The sequence below is a fragment of the Sphaerodactylus townsendi genome, linkage group LG02 (assembly GCF_021028975.2).
Source record: "Sphaerodactylus townsendi isolate TG3544 linkage group LG02, MPM_Stown_v2.3, whole genome shotgun sequence".
NCBI classification, from domain to species: Eukaryota; Metazoa; Chordata; class Lepidosauria; order Squamata; family Sphaerodactylidae; genus Sphaerodactylus; species Sphaerodactylus townsendi.
In genome coordinates this window covers 95,800,942-95,815,732 of record NC_059426.1, presented here as the reverse complement: position 1 = coordinate 95,815,732, position 14,791 = coordinate 95,800,942, and the positions used below count along the sequence as shown (strand labels likewise).

At 42.8% G+C, this 14,791-nt stretch overlaps 1 protein-coding gene across 1 annotated transcript in view; it reads right to left on the bottom strand.

Moving 5' to 3' along the window:
• The window catches only part of DCDC1 (doublecortin domain containing 1), a 362,770-nt gene that overhangs the window by 224,344 nt on the left and 123,635 nt on the right, over positions 1-14,791 (bottom strand). Inside the window, exon 10 of the mRNA XM_048484584.1 lies at positions 7,638-7,808. Coding sequence (XP_048340541.1) covers positions 7,638-7,808 — 171 coding nt within the window. The remainder of the gene's footprint in view (positions 1-7,637; positions 7,809-14,791) is intronic.

The following is a 14,791-nucleotide window of genomic DNA, read 5'->3' as shown; positions in this document are numbered from 1 at the left end:
TACCTGGTCCATATCAATCTTGCCACAGTGATCTATTCAATAATAACCTCTAGACTGGACTACTGCAGCTCACTCTATGCACAGTTACCCTTGAGAATGCTCCAGAATCGTCAACTGGTTCAGAATGCAGTGGCACACATCCAGAAAGGGATCCATATAAATCGCATATAATTTGGCTACAGACTGAATTCTGAATCAGGTTCAAGGTGTTAGTATTAACCTTTAAAGCTGTTAACTGTCTGGGACTATTGTAGACAGACAGCAAGTTTTGTTATTGAAAAAGTATTCCCTTCTCTGTGCACAGAACAAGGTATTTCTTATTAGCTGGTGCATTCTGCAATGTGTGTGCATCACTATGGAGCATCAGGAATTGGTCAACATAATCTTAAGGAATGCCCTCCTTTGTGAGGAGATGGAGAAAGACCTCTTCTAAAAAAACCACCTAATTAATTGGGGAACATTTTTAATAATTGAAAGGCAACTAATAAATAAATAAATAAAAATGGTATTCCTAGAGATTCCTAGAGAGTATACAGAGTTAGTTCTCCCAGTAACTGAGAGTTGGTTGGTGCACATTATATCAGGTTGGTAAATAGCTTGTTACATGAGGTCACATTTGATTCTATGCAACCACTGGGCAAGAAAGCTTTATAGAAGTTATGTAGCCTAAAGGAAATGACTAACATTGCTATGTTTCAGAAGATGCAAAAATAAAAAATAAAATAAAACTTGTAGGCTTGTAACTTTTTGTGGCCGTTTTTGCAAGGCTGTATTATATACTAAAGGATAAGAGCTGAAAAAATTCCTGTCACTTGGACCTACTAAACTGGACTACTACACTGCTTATGATCTGACAGAATGCACAGTTTACAAAGCATGAAAAGAAATGGAGTTGAGCTTTTTAAAGAGTATACTGATAGGCAAGTTCTCTTGTACCAGTGTTCACCACAATGAATGATTGCAAAATATAGGAACAGCAGTGTGATACAGGATTTTTTAAAAAACAACTTATCCTATTTTGGGCCTGTTCTGCACGGGCCAGTGAAGCAGCTGCACACAGGCATACATGATGCAGTGGAGCCCCAGGATCATTCACACACTTCCATATAGGCGGCCCCAGAGTGGCCACGGCCAGCAGAGGCACCTTCTCATGGAGGCACCTCTGTTTTGTTTTTCAACTTACCTTCCCTGCTCAGCTCATTGAGCGAGTTTGAAAATCAGTGTTTCCCTACTGGTTGCAGGGGGAAAGCATGGTGCTGCCTCATTTTGGAGGTGGCAGCCATGTGAATAGTGCCCCAGGAACGGTGTTTTTACTGTTCCTGGGGCACTGTTTTTGGCCCTTGCGGAACGGGCCTTGCTGTGTTCAGTGTGAGTACAGTCCACAGTTCCTTACATTTTCCATGAAGAACAGGACAGCGCAAAGTATAGGCAGCAGATATAAGCTAGAGCAATGAAAGCAAGGAAAAACCTGTTTGTAGAACCATCTTTAGAGAGCAGTATGAAACAGTAAGAAGTGTTATTACAGAAATGTACATGATTCACATATAGATATTTCAAACTCACACAGCAATTACCCTGATGAAAGACAAGACCCTACCCCAGTAAGCCATCAAACCTAACAAAATACAAGAGAACGTTGTCTTACATCTGCATACAAGTTACAACTATGTTCAATAAAATCACTGTGGAGTATATAGCTTTTCTTAGGATGGTAGTCTTCTATTCAGCGTCACCTTATTTTCAGTAAATCTATATATATATATATATATAAATGCTCTTGGTGGTAAATCTATATATATAAACACGAAATACCACTCACTCACTGACTGACTCATCAACAGAACTCAAAAGCCACCGAAGCCACACACATGAAATTTGGCACATCTGTTCCTTACGTACTCCAGGTGCTCACTAAGAAAGGATTTCCCAAAATATTCACTTTCACTTGATTTATTACTTATTTACTGTTTTAACTGCTCATCTCTGGCCATCTGCGCAAACATTCTAAGGGCAAACCAACCGCTCAGTCCACAGACATGCTGCATGAACATTCTTAGGGTGACAGTTCAACACCACCAGCTTCATGTCCTTCACCAACTGCACTCTACCACTGCCCTACACAACGCACGTGAACCTATTTGAAAACAAACCAATCAGTCCACAGACGGGCTGTGAGGAAATATGCTGCACGTCACCCCAAAGTTCACAAACAGGCTGCAAAAAAGTATGCTGAATGTCACCCCAACGTTAACAGACAGGCTGTGAAAAAGTTAACCCACCCTCACGTTAACAACACTGTTACAGCCAAATACTATCAAAACAGATCACAAACCACACTATCACCTTGGACTACTAAACATTTGTCGGGTTTTGCATATGGACATCAGATTTATTACTGTGGAGACAAGTTTATTGCTCTCGGCCTCCAATCACCCTGTGCTTGGTGTTGTGCTCTGAAATGGCAGGATGAGTCCCCAGGAATGTGTTGCAGTGGTGGCACAGTCCAACTCCCTGCCCTTCAACCCTACCCTGAACCTCTTCACAGCCTTCTCACTCATCAGCATCCAATGGCAGAACACTTCCTTTCTGCATCCTGAAAATACAACGGCTGCTTCCAAATGACATCTTTTGGAGCCCACCAGGTGAAAGAGAGCAATAACATTATAACATTATAACATTATAAAAAGACAACTACAGGAAGCTGTTGCAAAATATGTGAAACCCATCAGTCCACAGACAGGCTGTGAGGAAATATGCTACATGTCACCCCAAAGTGCACAAACAGGCTGTAAAGAAGTATGTTGAATGACACCCCGAAATTCATAGAGAGCCTGTGATGAAGTATGCATAGCGAAGCACAGGTGCCCTGCTAGTATGATATATGGCTATTGCTTTATATGCATTGAGGCTTGAAAGAAACTCAGCTCAGAGGCAGCCCCAAGGACTCTTCGGAAACACAAGCAGGAGTACATTATATCAGTTAGTCTGGACAATGTCCATTCCTATCTAGCCACATGGCAACATCTAATATTTGAGACCACACTTTGTTAAACACCTTCTGTCCATTATCGGTGACATTTGTCAGAGTTGAGACAACAAGAAGTACACAATTGATATTACTCCTTCCAGTGTTCCTACAATGATTGTGGATGTGATGGCACAGTGGAACCAACATCTCTCTCTAGACCAGCATGTTTTTAGTGCCAGCTGCCAATCTTAGAAGAGTCACTGACAACACACAAGGGCCACATTAATTCCTCCACCACTACTAAACAAACTGTTAAAAGTTCTGTTAAACCTCACAGTAGGTGTTACACTAAGAGCCACTGAGCAGTACCTATTTTCTATATTACAGCCAAAACAATTTCCCACCCAAGTGCAGAGAAGCGAAGAAAGACATAATAACGCAAAGGAGGGGGTAAAAGTACTTAAGGACCAATAGTTTGTTTTTTCTTTGATGTAACGTGAGATATTTTCAAAATATAAGACAACAAAACTTTAAGCATGAGTAGCTTATACCTTTTCTGTGTTTATTGAATTGGCCTCTCTATAGGAAGTAGCTATCTGTGGTTGAAACTTCATACTGCACAATATTAAATGAGTTCTATATATAGAATAATGATTTATTCATGCCAGTTATTTACAGCAGCTTATGCTATTATGAAAATACAATAAATTCAGTAAAACTATATTAAAATATAAACCCCAGCATAAAAGACCAGCAAATGCCCCAACTTTGCAGCAACAAAAACCACATGAGAAATAAAAAGAGTACAAACTGTAACACCAAAAATCAAAGCCAACCGAAAATAAAAATTACCTAGGAATAGATGTCACACAAATGGACATGAAAGAAGAGTTGCATAAATGAGGCACTGCAACGGATGAAGTCCTGTCTATAGCAGCTTCTAAACTCACCACTCAAGGGGAGGGCATGACACATAGGACAAATTTTTAGTAAAAAGGGCTCATATTCAAGTTGCACATTTAAATTGGAGTTCTAGTGAGCTTTTCTTATTTCTTTCTATTTTTAAACATTAGTACAGTCAGAGGCATAGTGGAGGAAAATGACACCTGGGGCGAAATGGTGCCCCCTGTGCCCCCCACCCCTGAGCTGGTGGCAGTTGTGGGCAGCCTGGCAGAGCCTGTTGGGACAGGGCAAAGGGGTGCCTGGCTCCGGCCCCAGCCGGGCCTGGCTAGGCAGAGCTGAGGGGCGCTCAGCTGTGGCCTTCGCTGGGCCTGGAGAGGTAGGGCAGGGCTGAGGGGTGACCTGTGGCAGACCTGCTAGGTGGGGTCAGGACCAGCCAAGGGGGAAGTGAGAGGGGTGTGGGGGCAATTTTCTGCCCCAACGTGACTGAATGAGGGCCTGCCTGGGGCATTTGTCCCTACCCTGCCCCATGGTATCTAGACCACTGAGTACAGGACATCCAAGTCATAATACAGAACCTCCCTTTCAAAGTTTTCTAGTCTAGGCATGTCTTTCTCATATTATATTACTACGTGATACAATATGTAAAATAAAATTAAGGTAAAACTCATTTCCATAAAGTGTTCAGTTGTGAACATTTGGATCTTTTTTTCCTGGTAACTATCAAATTATCTAAACCGGTGGTCATAAGAAATTCAGAAGGATGAAAGATTGGCATGTGATAGTAATAACATTTTCAGTTCTTTGGGGGGTGGGAACGAAACACTCAAGCACTCAGCAACTTAGTTTAGAAATCAATTTGATTTGGAGGATATGGAATGTGCTACAAGCTCCCAATTCTCAATGCTATTTTTTAATTTTTCCTGGTTTGCCTGACTCTACTTTGTTCTGATGTCTGAATCCACCAAACATTCTAGGGAAGTTTGACTGTAAATAAAACACATGATTAAGTCCATGTAAACTTATTACATCAAGTCAGATAGTATAGAACTAACTTGAAAAACATACTACAAATAGAATCAGTATAAAAATACCTATTATACCAAGAAAGCCTATGTGGCAGAACAGGCTTGCTTTGCCTGGCAAGCCCTATTCTGCTCCCAAGTCTCTCCCAGGAGTTGCCAACTTTTCCTGGAGAGTGCTAGCTTTCTCTCTGGGTAAACTGCTGCCACCACCTGACTGTTTAAGGAACTGCCCGCTGGGGAGGGTCAGGGCTCCCCAACTTCCTTTCCAATAGTGAGGCCTAGCCTCAGTTTCCCCTGGGTTCCCTCTCCTGGGTTCCACAGGGTAGATTGGAGGTCCCAGAGGAAAAACTGCTTGCCAGCTGCCAGCTTTCCTCCCTGCTCCTATTTAGATAGTGCATCCAAGACGGTGGGGTATTCATGGTACAGAAAAGATGGGGGCTACACCTTTGAGGGTCCAAAACTTTGGACCCCCTGAACCAAATGTCACCAAACCTGGGTGGTATCACTAGGAGAGTCTTCTAAAGATACCCTGAAACTTTAGTGCTGCTAACAATTGCACCCCTGGCAGCAGGCACCCCCCAAATTTCCCCAGATTCTCCTTTTAAATCCAACACCTTTGGCATGGATGTAAAGGGAGAATATGAGGTCCCCAGTTTAAAGATTGAAAGTGATGCTGTTTCAGGATGGGGGATAATCCACCCCAAAACAGCATTACTTTCAATGTTGTTTTAACTGGGGACCCCAGATTCTCCCTTTAAGGTGGATTTAAATGGAGAACCTGGGCTCTCTAGTTTAAACACCATTGAAAGTGATGCTGTTTGGGGGTGGATTCCAGCATCACAGTGACCACCCATGCCCCCCCCCCCGCAAAACTTAGATTTTGCACTGGGCTCCATTTTCCCTAGCTACACCTCTGTAGCTAGGGAAGAGGGGAGAGCAGAAGGGACTGCCGGCTGCCGGCTGGGAGCCCAGCCAATGTGGGGTTGGGGAGGCAGGGCAGGGGAGTCTGCTGTCCTCGGCCTCAGAGAGCTGCTTTTATAAGCACTGAAGCTGGGGGCGGGCCTTGGGAAGGTGTGGCTACGCTCCCAGAGGTGGGTGAGGGCATGGCCCCACCCTCTGAACCCACCCCATTAAAAATCTTTAGCTAAGTCACTGAAAAAGATAGTTGTAAAACCTCTCCTAAAGAAGCTTTCATCCCTTAGTCTAAATGATTTAGAATAGGGAATTCAAGCTCAGATACCAGGAACTACAATTCCCATCAGCCCCTACCAGCATGGCCAATTGGCCATGCTGACAGAGGCTGATGGGAATTGTAGTGCCTGAACATCTGGAGAGCCGCAGGTTCCCTACCCCTGATCTAGAAAAACTACTGACCTGTGATTAATATTACATCCTTGGGTAAGGTGTTCCAGTGGATGGTGCTACACAGCTTAAGTGGTCTTGGAGGAGAGTGAAAGGGTGTGTGTGTCCCTGCTGATTCTCCTGGACCTCTCAGCAGCTTTCAGCACCAATATCCTTTTGGAGAGGCTCACTGGGCTGGAAGAAGGTGATACCATGCTTTGTGGGTTCTGCTCTTACTTGACTAACTGATTCTGGAAGCTGATGGTTGATTTTGTGACATTTATTGTTTTAACAACTATATGAAATCACTAAGAAAGGTCATCTGGGGATTTGGAGTGAGGTGTCATTAATATGTGGGTGACACAAAAATTTATTTCTCCTTAACAGCTAAGCCAGATGGGTCTGTGAAAGTCCAGAATAGATTCCTTGAGAAGATAATGGGGTGAGGACCAATAAATTGAAGCTCAATCCAGGCAAGACTAAAGTGCTGTTGATCACTGGAGAAACTGCTCAGGAACTGCAGAATCAGCTTGTACTTGGAAGTGTTTTTCCCCATGAAAGAGCAGGTTCATAGCTTGCAGGTGCTACCAGATCATGGCCTATGGTTCGAGACTCAGGATTACTGTGGCAGGTATTGAGATAGATAGGTAGGTAGTGTCTTCTATCAGCTCTGGCTGTTCCACCAGTGATGGCCATTCATCAAAAAGCCTGATCTGGTCACAGTGATCCATGCTCTGATCACATCCAAGTTACACTACTGTAACACACTCTATGTGGGGCTGCCTTTGAAAACAGTTCAAAACTTCAATTGGTCCAAAATGCAGCAGTCAGGCTACTGTCAAGGGATGGTTACAAGGATTATATTATCCATGATGAACTATCAGCACTGTTTACACTTCTGTTTCCAGGCATAATTTAAAGTGTCGGTTGTTACCTTCAAGATCCTTAATGTCTTGGGGTCATGGAACCTGAAGGGCTATCACTTCCCATACTACCTACCCTGCCCATTAAGATATCCCTTTCAATCCCTGTTCTCTGTGCCTCTGCCTTCAGAGATGAGGCAGGGGGTAGTGTCCAGAGACAGAGCTTTTTCTTTGGTGGCACCTTACCTGTCTTGTTCTCTGCAGGCAAGCCTGGTCATGTTTCCTCTGGAGTATTGCCCTCAGGTCTGAATAGCAAGACTGGGAGTGTAGACTACAGCTCATTAAGTTTCTGGGTACAAAAAATTTTTTATGAAGTAACCTTAACACTACACTTGTCTAACAATTGAATGTTTCTAATTTGGACTACTACCCATCATCTGGAAAACTGCAAGATATCAACTTTCAGAACAATTGAAATTCAAATTCAAAACTAAATATACTACACTAACAACATAATTTAAAAGTACAGATGATGCATACCTTTAGCTGCAGACCTTGTGAAGGAACTTTGTTTGCAGAAAATTCTTTAATATGTTTGTAAACATAAGTAGTACATTGCTCCTGTTCAGCCTGTAACTGAGGAGCAAGTATAGAGAGGTGTCCTTTGTAGCTCTTGATAGCTGTCTGCAATTCATCAATCAGTGTGTCCGCCTGAAGGGTTAAATTATGAGAACTGTTAGCAAGAGGCAATTGTTGATGTCACACCTATTAGAATTTTCATTACAAATCTGAGAGAAGAGATGACATTTCAACACAAAGTCTGAAAGAAGATGTAGAATAACTGTGTCTCCCTAGCTAGGCATCTATCTACTGTCGATGGAAAACTACAGAAAAACATACACACCAAAGTAACTATATCTATGTTGCTTTGCTTCTCTCAAGCTAAAGGTGTTAAGACCTTTAATATTGCATATAATTATCTTCAGTTGATTAAAACTAATAGTTAAGAAACACTTCAAGCCTTTAAAGAATTCATTAGCACAAACATTAGCAGTGACAGACTCTGGATATATGAAAAGCTCACAACTAAAAAGCTTACTTAATATATTTGTATTTGTTTTTCAGATCCTATATAAGTGCCTTCAAACAAAAAGCTCTAAAGGAGGTGACAACTGACAACATTGTTACAAGAGTCACTTTAAAAGACAAACAACAACAACCCCTTCCTGAACATTTGAAAATGTTCCATCAAAAACTACAGAATATATTTAATTTACTATTCAGAAGCCCAAGTATCAGAACCAGGACTGCAAAGTCATATGTGTAACAAATGAGAGGGAGTGGAAACAGACCACAAGTGAGGCATTCCTATACATCTTTTCTTAAGCCCTTATTGATCTACCCCACTTTCCTCATACTCTGATATTTATATATTTTTGTTTTACAAAATTCATATCTCAGCTTTCTGCCCTCATACGGGCCACAAAGGCAGCTAACAAATTAAAAATACATGGATAAAATTGCATCTTAAAAGTTACTAAAACCAACAAAAACACACAATTAGAGCAATTAAAAGCAGAACTAAAATACACTTACAGAAACATAAAAATAACAATGACAACACTGGGCAGGAAGGAGAGATCACTGAGGAAATGTCTAACAAAACAAAAAAATCTTCATCTGCTGGGGGAAGATGGCAACAAAATGGGATAGTTTAGCCTCTGTGGGGAGAGATTTCAAGAGGCACACTGAAGTTCTGTTTTTTATTTCCATTTCTTCAGTAACTGCTGAGCAGAGTTCACATTAAAATAAGCATCCCTGTGAGTCCTTGTGTTTTGGGGGGAGCATGCTCAAGCTAAAACAGTTGGGGTTGCCATGATTATTTGACCGGTCTGATATATTTTGATTTAGTTCATAAGAACATAAGAACATAAGAACTAGCCTGCTGGATCAGACCAGAGTCCATCTAGTCCAGCATTCTGCTACTCGCAGTGGCCCACCAGGTGCCTTGGGGAGCTCACATGCAGGATGTGAAAGCAATGGCCTTCTGCAGCTCCTGCTGCTCCTGAGCACCTGGTCTGCTAAGGCATTTGCAATCTGAGATCAAGGAGGATCAAGATTGGTAGCCATAGATTGACTTCTCCTCCATAAATCTGTCCAAGCCCTTTTTAAAGCTATCCAGGTTAGTGGCCATCACCATCTCCTGTGGCAGCATATTCCAAACACCAATCACACATTGCGTGAAGAAGTGTTTCCTTTTATTAGTCCTAATTCTTCCCCCCAGCATTTTCAATGAATGCCCCCTGGTTCTAGTATTGTGAGAAAGAGAGAAAAATTTCTCTCTGTCAACATTTTCTACCCCATGCATAACTTTATAGACTTCAATCATATCCCCCCTCAGACGTCTCCTCTCCAAACTAAAGAGTCCCAAACTAAAGAGTCCCAAACGCTGCAGCCTCTCCTCATAAGGAAGGTGCTCCAATCCTTCAATCATCCTCATTGCCCTTCTCTGCACTTTTTCTATCTCTTTGATATCCTTTTTGAGATGTGGCGACCAGAACTGAACACAGTACTCCAAGTGCGGTCGCACCACTGCTTTATATAAGGGCATGACAATCCTTGCAGTTTTATTATCAACTCCTTTCCTAATTATCCCCAGCATAGAGTTTGCCTTTTTCACAGCTGCCATGCATTGAGTTGACATTCCCATGGAACTATCAACTAAGACGCCCAAATCCCTTTCCTGGTCTGTGACTGATAGCACTGACCCCTGTAGCGTGTATGTGAAGTTTGGATTTTTTTGCCCCTATGTGCATCACTTTACATTTAGCTACATTGAACTGCATTTGCCATTTCTTAGCCCACTCACCTAATTTATCAAGGTCCACTTGGAGCTCTTCGCAATCCTTTGTGGTTCTTACCACCCTACATAATTTGATATCATCTGCAAACTTAGCCACCACACTACCCACCCCTACTTCCAGGTCATTTATGAATAAGTTAAAGAGCACTGGTCCCAAAACAGATCCTTGGGGGACACCACTCCTTACATCTCTCCATTGTGAGAACTTCCCATTTATATCCACCCTTTGTTTCCTGTTCCTCAACCAGTTTTTAATCCATAGGAGGACTTCCCCTCTTATTCCTTCATTGCTGAGTTTTCTCAACAGTCTCTGGTGAGGAACTTTGTCAAAAGGCCTTTTGGAAATCCAAGTGAACAATGTCCACTGGTTTCCCCCCTTATCCACATGTCTGTTTACACCCTCCCAAGAACTCTAAGTAAGTTTGTAAGACAGGACTTGCTCTCTACAAAGCCATGCTGACTCTTCCTCAGCTTGAGGTCTTTGCTTTTCTACATGTTTAATAATTTTATCTTTAATGATAGATTCTACTAATTTACCAGGAACAGATGTCAAACTGACTGGCCTGTAATTTCCTGGGTCCCTCCTAGACCCTTTCTTAAGATTGGTGTGACATTGGCCACCTTCCAGTCTTCAGGGATGGAGCCTGATTTCAGGGATAAATTGCATATTAATGTGAGAACATCAGCAATTTCATGCTTGAGCTCTTTAAGAACTCTTGGATGAATGCAATCTGGGCCAGGGGATTTGGTAGCATTTAGTTTATCAATGGCTGCCAGAACTTCTTCCTTGTCTACCACTATCTTCACTAGTTCCTCGGATTCACCTCCTAAGAAGCTTGGTTCAGGTGCAGGAATTTTCCTCACCTCCTCTTGGGTGAAGACAGATGCAAAGAATTCATTCAGCTTCTCTGCAATCTCCCTGTCATCTTTTAGCACACCCTTTGTTCCTTCATCATCTAAGCGGGCTCTACAGCTTCCCTAGCTGGCTTCCTGCTTTTGATGTACTTGAAGAACTGTTTGTTGCTAGTCTTGATGTTCGCAGCCATGCGTTCCTCATAATCCTTTTTTGCCTCCCTTACAGCTAACTTGCTTCTCTTTTGCCACCATTTGTGTTCTCTCTGGTATTCTTCATCAGTTAAGTTGGACTTCCATTTTCTAAAAGACATCTTTTTTTTCCTAATAATTTCCTCAATCTCCCTTGTTAACCATGGTGGCTTTCTTTTGGACTGGGTGCTGCCTTTCCTAACCTGCGGAACACATTCCAGCTGAGCTTTTAAGACTGTGTTTTTAAATTTATATGGTCTTATAATGTGGGTAAGAGTGGGTGGCATGGCTGGCAGGGGGCAAAATTTGAGAGCTTGCCCCAGGCCCAATTTCCCATAGATATGGCCTGGGGGGGTGTTCTTTCTGACTCTTTGCTAATTCACTGCCTTTAGTCATGCAGTGTGGGATGCATGATTGTTGTGTTCAGACATGTGGCCAGGGGCTTCAGTTGTGTTGTGCTGGTGATTTTGGGATGACTTAGTGCAAAAAGGATTATTGTGTTCAGACCCGTGTCTAGCAGTATGAGCCAAGGATGTAGGTAAGGGGGGTTCCCAGGTTCAACCCCCCCATTACATGTCCGAAGCTCTGCCCACCACCCTGTTTGTGGGTTTTTTTTGTATTTTTAGTGTTTTTAAGTTTTTGGCTGTAGGGGGCACAGCGTTTAGGCTAGCAGCACCAGAATTTCCGGGATATTTTGAGAGACACTTCTAATTATACCACCCAAGTTTGGTGAAGTTTGGTTCAGGGGGTCCAACGTTATGGATTCCCAAAGGGGGTGCCCTATCCCCCATTGTTTCCAATGGGAGCTAATAGAAGATGGGGCTACTTCACCAAACCTGGGTGGCATTGTCCTGATAGTCTCCTCCTGATACCATCCAGGTTTGGCAAAGTTTGGTTCAGGGTATCCAAAGTTATGGACCCCCAAGAGGGATGCCACCATCCCACATTGTTTCCAATGGGAGCTAATAGTAAATTGACTACCCTTTTGAGGAGCCATACATTTGGACCCCTGAACCAAACTTTACCAAACCTGAGTGGTATTGTCAGAATAGTCTCCTGCTGATACCACCCAGGTTTGGTGAAGTTTGGTTCAGGGGATCCAAAGTTATGGACTCCCAAAGGGGCTGCCCCATCTCCCATTGTTTCCAATGGGAGCTAATAGGAGATGAGGGCTACACCTTTGAGGGTCCATAACTTTGGACCCCCTGAACCAAACTTCACCAAACCTGGGCGATATCATCAAGAGAGTCTCCTAAAAGATACCTTGAAATTTTGGTGCTGCTAGCTTAACAATTGCACCCGTGACAACAGGTACCCCCCATATTTCCCCAGATTCTCCTTTTAAATCCACTCCCTTCGGCATGGCTTTAAAGGGAGAATCTGAGGTCCTCAGTTTAAACATTGAAAGTGATGCTGTTTCAGAGTGGGGGATAATCCACCCCATAACAGTATCACTTTCAATGTTGTTTTAACTGGGGACCCCAGATTCTTCCTTGAATCAGGGGGAGGGCGGTATAAAAATCCAATAATAAATAAATAAATAAATTTAAAAGGAGAACCTGGGCTCCCTTGTTTAAACACCACTGAAAGTGATGCTGTTTGGGGGTGGATTCCAGCATCACAGCAGCTGCCCATGGAGGGGGCGCAAAGCTCAGATTTTGCACCAGGCTCTATTTTCCCTAGCTACGCTTCTGCCCAAAGAGGAGGGCAGAACGGGCTGCCAGCTGGGAGCCCAACCAATGGGGGGGAAGGGGAATCTGCCATTCCCAGCCTTGGAGAGCTGTTTTCATAAGTACTGAGGCTGGAGGGCAGGGGTTGGGGAGGCGTGGCTCACCCCCAGGGGTGGGTGAGGGTGTGGCCCCGCCCCCAAATCCACCCCATTAAATCTATACCTACATCACTGGTATGAGCTGTGATGTGCAGGTGATTTGGGGTGACCAAATGGAAAAATCATGAGGATCCACAAGGATCCATGAAGTTTTAGTTCATTGCTCAAGGGCAGCCCCAGTTATAGTGCACTGTAATACATCTAATCTATATGTAACCAAGGTACGCGTCACAGTTGCCAGATCTTTTTTGTCCAAAAAACTGCAACTGGGTAACCAGTCAAAGCTGGTAAAAGGCACTCCTGACTACAGCAGTAGGCCTGTGCCAAAGACTGCCTTCAGAGTACAGATCTGTCCCTTAAAGAGGAGTGCTACCCCATCCAGAATGGCTGAAACCTTAAATTCTGGGTCAGACATTCTGCTCAGCAGTAGCATTCTTTCTCACTACTCTTTCTTTTGCTTGTCCTCGTGGTAAACAGGGAGAAAAGAAAGAGCTCTAGTAGTGAATTCTAAGGAAGGAAAGCTACAAAAGCACTGTAGTGGAGGAAAATATTGTATCCAGTTCTACAACGCAATCAAATCAAATAAGTATGATTCGTGTGAGACTTTCTGTGGAGGGAATGCTGAGTCCTGCATATAAACAGCCTCCAGGTTCCCCTGGGGGTTCATGCCTGGATGGTGTTATGATCAGATTCAAAGTGAGAGAGAAAGAGAGAACTGTACATTCCAAAACCATTTACTGTATCATATAACATATTAAAAAGAAACATGCAAAGCAGTTACAACCCAAGAAAATCCAATACTTCATCATATAATAAAGATTAATAATATATTCAGTTGCATGCCCAAGCACAAACAAAGCACTTATGATTGGCATGCAGCCCTGAATTAAAGAATAAACCAAGCTTTATACCTTCTGCAGTTCATAGAAGAGATAATCCATTTCAGTCAAGAATATACTGTATCCAAGCATTCCAAGAGGACATAGCTGGGGGAGACATGCCACATGAGAATTATGTCTGAGCTCCCTGCCCTATTTCAAAGTATGCCAGGCCTCTGTCAGGTCAGAAATTATCAAGGATAATCTCTGATACCAGTGTATCTTGAATGTTTAAACTTCAAGGGTAGTACAACTAGGTTTTCGAATGTCTGGAATAATTTAACCAAAGGGCAATTGCAATACTTAGCATGAGGATCCTCCTCACAACAGTATATTTGCAAAGGCTTTTGAGAAGAAGAGTCAAAGATGAGAAGCTCAAAGAGGATCCGAAGAAGGGGAAAAAAGGTGTAGTCTCAATGCAGCAAAATCTTGGAACACTTCCCTTTAAAATTGGTAGTGGCGGAAAGTGCCTTCAGGTCACCGATGACTTGTGGCAACCCAACAGAGTTGGTAAGGCAGGAAACATTAGGAGGCACTCTGGCATTGCTTGCCTTTGTGTGAGTTGAGAGAGTTCAGAAAGAACTGTGACTGGCATAAGATCATCCAGCAGGTTTCATGCGGAGGAAGGGAGAATCGAACCTGGTTCTTCAGATTAGTCTGCTGCTGTTTGCTATTACACCACACTAACTCTACTCTTTTTTTAATTACACCGCATAATAATGACTTTTTCACACATATATACACTTTAAAACATCCCTATCCCTGCTTCATTTAGTTTTAAGGATTAGTATTTTTCTGTTCCATTATAATCAAGTGTTTGCCAGCAGCACTGTCTGTATTTTAGTCTGTATTTTAATGCTGATTTTTTTGTTCTGTTTTACTGATTTCTAAGCCACTTGAACATTTAGAAAAGAATGATAAACTTAACATTTAAAAATACTGTAAGAACATAAGAGCATAAGGAAGAACCTGCTGGATCAGACCAGAGTCCATCTAGTCCAGCACTCTGCTACTCGCAGTGGCCCACCAGGTGCCTTTGGGAGCTCACATGCAGGATGTGAAAGCAATGGCCTTCTGCTGC